Below are 5,296 nucleotides of genomic sequence, written 5' to 3'. Positions count from 1 at the left end.
CCTCCTACTGGGGATGTGCCCGCAACCAAGGTACATGCCCTTGGCCGGAATCGAACCTGGGACCTTTCAGTCCACAGGCTAATGCTCTATCCACTGAGCCAAACCGGTTAGGGCAAACCTTCCACTTTTTAACTTTGTTGTTTTGTCAAACTTCAAAACAGACAGACAATACATAAAGGACAGAGAGGCCGTAGAGAAGCTTCAGGAACCTCTGCTTGACGTGCTGCAGAAGCTGTGCAAGATCCATCAGCCTGAGAACCCCCAGCATTTCGCCTGTCTCCTGGGCCGCCTGACAGAGTTGCGGACATTCAACCACCACCACGCGGAGATGCTGATGTCCTGGCGCGTCAATGACCACAAGTTCACGCCGCTTCTCTGCGAAATCTGGGATGTGCAGTGAGGAGCACCCAGGGGCGGGGCCGGCCCTCTGTTTTCCTCCTATCATAAAGCCGATGTGAAACTTCTCCTTCATTTCATTTGTGCCTGGTTTCACACAGGAATTTTGACGAATATTTATGCAGTAATTATATAACTTCCACAATTGTAAATACGGGGCTAGGTAGAATGACTTTCTCTACTTGTATTTTACACGGCTTCAGGGAATCTTTTCTTCTAATTGGCATGCCCTGTTTGCCTAACTAAATCCTTACTTCCATTCTATTTGTTGAAATAGGGAAAAATCTCAGTTTGCTTTTCATCTTCCCTTATTGCATATATTTTATTAAACAGTTGTGTGCACTTTTGGCAATAAACTGAACATAATGGCAACAGGCTTTTATTTGAGAACAGAAATTGAAAAAATACACAAACTCTTATTTCTTTAAATGATGAATGACATCCTATTGAGCCCAAGGGGATAAACTACAAAAGGATAAACTCTCACAATGCTAATGCTACATTTTTTCATCCCTGGTGAAGCCCTGGTGAATATTCATTCATTTGTAGTAGTCCTCTGATCATTTCATTTTCTTTGAAGTTCAAAGAGAATAACATGCAGAAAAATGATTATCATATAAAATATTCCCCAAGCATATTAGTTATGCTTTTAGCGGGACTACTTCCCGTAGTCGAGTCTTGAGGCAGCATTTACAAATTCAGAGTATGCAGAGAGCTCCAGTGATGGGACAGCCCTTTTCTCTATCGAAAGTGCTCACTGTGGGTTTCAGTGCATATAATTAATCATTTTGTTTTGTTTGCTTTTGGAAAACACTCCTTCAGCCTGGTGCACAGCTATTGTATACTTCCCCCCAAAGCAGGAATTAGTTCATTTCCTTCCTTCATTGTTATACTATTGCATTCTCCCTCCCATTATCCTTTGGTGAATACAATAAAACACCTTCTATAAGTAATGGGCTTATATCTCCCTTTCTCCTGAAGTCAGCCAAAATGGAGCTTGCTTAGCAAGAGAAGGTCTTCTTTTTGTATTACAATACTAGGGCGACCCTGACGTCCTAAACATAGCCGGTCAGTGGAAAAGGGAGTGAGTTGGGGTTCCATCTGCTACAACAACAACTTGAATCCCTACTAAGTACAAGATTCTTTCGCTGAACTCCATGGGGGAGTCCAAAGATGACTAAGACACAGTGATTGCCTGGAGGGGCTTACAAAGACGCACAGAGGAATGTTGTATGGACTCAGCAGGGAAAGTCACCTGGGAGAGGGGGCGCTTCCCTGGGCTGCGAAGGATGGCCAGGTCTTGCATGGGTCAAAGTAAGAAGGAAGGGTATTTAAAGTGAAAAGGGGAAGTGGGAGGAGGGGCAGGAGCAAAAGGAGGGAGGCGGGGAGTTGTCCAGATGTTAAAAGACCACAAGTGATCTAGGGGACGGAGAGATAGGGTGCACAGTCCCTTTCCAAGCCTCTGTCTTACCATTGCAACATGAAGGCATCAGCACCTGCCATCTAAGGAGGTTTAGCTGATGAGTGAAGAGTAAGTGGGAAGTTGCAAGCCCACCAGTGGAGAAAGGACATTTAAAACAGAGAATTAAACTTCCGGAATGCCTGAAGGAGTAGATCTCATTTGAGGAACTGAGTGTGGTGTCTAGATCACAAGTCATCTGTGGGGAATGTGGTGGGAAATGAGCTGGAACTGAGGGGCCACTGTGGACATACGGAGCGAGGAGTTGATCCTATTCGTCTGGATTTATTCAAGTGGTCAAGACCTTATAAGAGCAAATAATCTTCTCGTGGGGAAAACTGATTGCGATACAATAAGAAATATATTTTTGGTCTTTGCCCCCAGTTTCTGACATGGAGCATCTAAAACCCTTGGAATTTCCTAAGTAGATAGGACCATCTTTCATTATTCATAACAAGCTCTTTTTGACTATATCTGTGTTTATGCTAATAGGATAACTATTGGTGGAACTCTACATTCTTTTGGATGGGAGCTGACTACCAGAGGAACCAACTGTGTTATTAGAGGGCTAGTACTTTCAGCCCCATCCCAGACCTTTTGGGGAGGGGAGAGGAGCCCACAGATGGTGGTCAATCATTAATGATCAATAAAAATATATTTAAAAAATATATATTTTAAAAAGAGTACTCTGATTTCCTCAGGGAAACCACCCCCTTTCCTTGTCCTAGTGATCCTACTACAGCTTCAGAACTGGAAATCTGACTCAGGTATAACCAATCAGAGTATCACACATCTTAAGTCATAGTGAATGGTTTAGGATGGGGCAGGTGACCCATTCAGAGCAAATGAGATATTTTGCTTGGAGTAGATGTAGGAGGTAGGCGGTATTGATCATTTATTTGTGTGTGTTGTCTTATTGTTCCAAATTCTTTACTCTTTTCCTGCAATAGAATTACATGCCCCGGGCGCCTTCACCTGGTGATTTGTGCTGCCTCTCATAAGAGTAAGCAGCATATTGGTCCCAACACATAGATGTTGGGCTTGTTCACGTGACTTGCTTTAGGCTGTGGAATGTGGGTGGAAGGGACAGTATGTCAGTTCTGAACTGAGTCCTCAAGGACATCACACGTTTCTACCTGTGCTCTTGCACTTTGCCATTTGCCATGAGAAGAGGATGCCCTGGATGACTGCAAGTCCCAGAATGAGAGACAGAAGGAGGAGACCTAAACCCAACATACAGCTTAAAGCCGTGCCCTTCCCCTCCACTGTGAGCTAACTTGCAGATCCACAAGCAAAAACAATCAATGTTTATTATTATAAGCCCCTGAGATTTGGGAGTTGTTTATTATATAGCATTATCACAGCAAAATGCTAAATAATATATCCTATTTGTATTCAGATCATCCCTCCCCTTCCCTCTGCTTGTATTGGGGCGTGAGGAGGGCTAACCCTGTCTGCATTTTATAGGCCCCCTGTCAGCTAGGTGTGGTTAGGTTCCGTCAATGGAAGGCATTGGTGGGAGATTAAAGGACAGAAAGGGAAAATCCAGGGTATCTTGCTCTCTCTGCCCCACATGGCATCTCTGGTAATGACTGACTCTTCTTTTGGGCAAGCACTACCCTATTGCTGATGCCACAGCCTCTGGATTGCTAAGCCCTAGAAGTGTAGGGGCTTCCTCATGTTGCTCATCTCCGAGTTGTCTCATCTGCTCCTGTTTATTGTCTCAGTGCTTTCATCTCTTCTGAAACCAAGTTCCTGTGTTAAATGTCCTCTTGTTGAAGTACCTTACATTTTTTTTGGTTAGACTTGAACCTAAGAGAATGTAGAACTTGAACTGTCGGAAGCCGTCTTTGTAGCCAGAGGAAATCTGAGCATAAAGCCAATATAAACAGCAGAGCCATTTGAGGCTGCGCTCTGGTTACATGATTCGAAATCTTAGGTTGAGCTTTGCCAATCGCTAGAGAGTTCTATCCAGCGATTTCAATTACATGAGCCAATTATTCCCCTTTTCCATAAATGAATTTGAGAATGTTTTCCTATCATATATAACTAAAAAATTTTTATCTCTTAAAGGGACACTCTTGTTGGATTTAGGGCCTTCCCTAGTCCAATATGATCTCATCTGAATCCTTTAGTTATATCTGCAAAGATCTTATTTCCCAATAAGGTCACACGCTGAAGTTCCAAGTGAACATGAATTTTGGAGGGGATACTATTCAACCCACCACATACCTAACATTTTAGTATTAATAACAACGGTTACATAAAATTGTATATAATTGAATTCCTTATTTATATTTGTCAATGTATATTGGTAACATTCTTTTAAGATAGAGCTTAGTGTTGTTTTTAATGTAGCTGGTTCTCAGCAGATTATCTGGTGAATGAGTAGCTTAATTGTGCATTAATCAAGATTGCTATTGCCCCCAAACTTCATCTAGTATATTATCCAATGCACAATCCATAGATTGACATTCAGTACTGTAAAAGCATTAAAAACAGCAACAGTAACCACAAAAGGCAGAACAAAACAACTAATAAACCAAAAGCAAAAATAAAAAATCTCCAGCTATGGCATATTTTAAACAATGGAGCATTCCTGTAGGGCTGTGAAAGAGCCAAATCATATTTCAACATCCACAGGGTATATGAGAGAGTCTCTACTGTATTCTGTAGAGAGGTTTAGTAAGATGAATTATTATTCCTAATGTAATAACTTAAAATGTAGATTTCCAAGCCCAATACTTATTAAAGTGGGGTACATCTTCACAATTCTGGGAAAGGCAGAACTGATAGACTTTGTCATCTGATGGAAGCAAACTGCAAAGCTCATTCTGCATGTTACGACAACTATGTCAATTTCAAGTAAAGTGAGAATCTCTGAAATATGGCTATTAACCTAACCACCAATTAGAAAATCTACACATGAAAGTAGATTGCAAGCTCATTAAGTGGAGCCCTCAATTACTAATTGCAGTGTTTAACTCAAGGTAGGTAAGATGGTGAGTGCACATAGGGAGTGGGTTGCTAACTGGGAATTAATGTAAAAGTGAGGTTGGGAAAGCAACAAGAACAGTTTTTCTTTTTTATAAGATATGAAAAGCAACAACAATCAAAGAACTCACCCAATCCCCACATTTAATGAGAAGAAGATGGGCTTAGAGAGAAGCGACTTGCATACACTGGCTATGGATTCACTTTCCAACATAATCTATAATAATAAAAGTGTAATATGCTAATTAGACCAGACGTCCTTCTGGATGTCCTTCCGGACTAAGCTAGGGGTGCAAGGGAAACCTGGGTCCCAGGTGCCAGAGGAAAGCCACTGCCGGCAGCTGGGGAAGGAAGGCCTATTCTTGTACGAATTTTGTGCATTGGGCCACTAGTACCTTATATCTATACTAGAGGCCCAGTGCACAAAAATTTGTGCAGAGACAAGCT

At 41.9% G+C, this 5,296-nt stretch overlaps 1 protein-coding gene across 1 annotated transcript in view; it reads left to right on the top strand.

Moving 5' to 3' along the window:
- NR1H4 (nuclear receptor subfamily 1 group H member 4) overlaps window positions 1–2,392 on the top strand; it is a 60,717-nt gene extending 58,325 nt beyond the window's left edge. Inside the window, exon 9 of the mRNA XM_006769402.2 lies at window positions 162–2,392. Coding sequence (XP_006769465.1) covers window positions 162–400 — 239 coding nt within the window. The 3' untranslated portion in view covers window positions 401–2,392. The remainder of the gene's footprint in view (window positions 1–161) is intronic.
- Window positions 2,393–5,296: the final 2,904 nt, after the last annotated feature.

This window comes from Myotis davidii, unplaced genomic scaffold, assembly GCF_000327345.1.
Source record: "Myotis davidii unplaced genomic scaffold, ASM32734v1 scaffold120, whole genome shotgun sequence".
In the NCBI taxonomy this organism is placed as follows: Eukaryota; Metazoa; Chordata; class Mammalia; order Chiroptera; family Vespertilionidae; genus Myotis; species Myotis davidii.
This window is presented reverse-complemented; position numbering and strand designations above follow the sequence as displayed.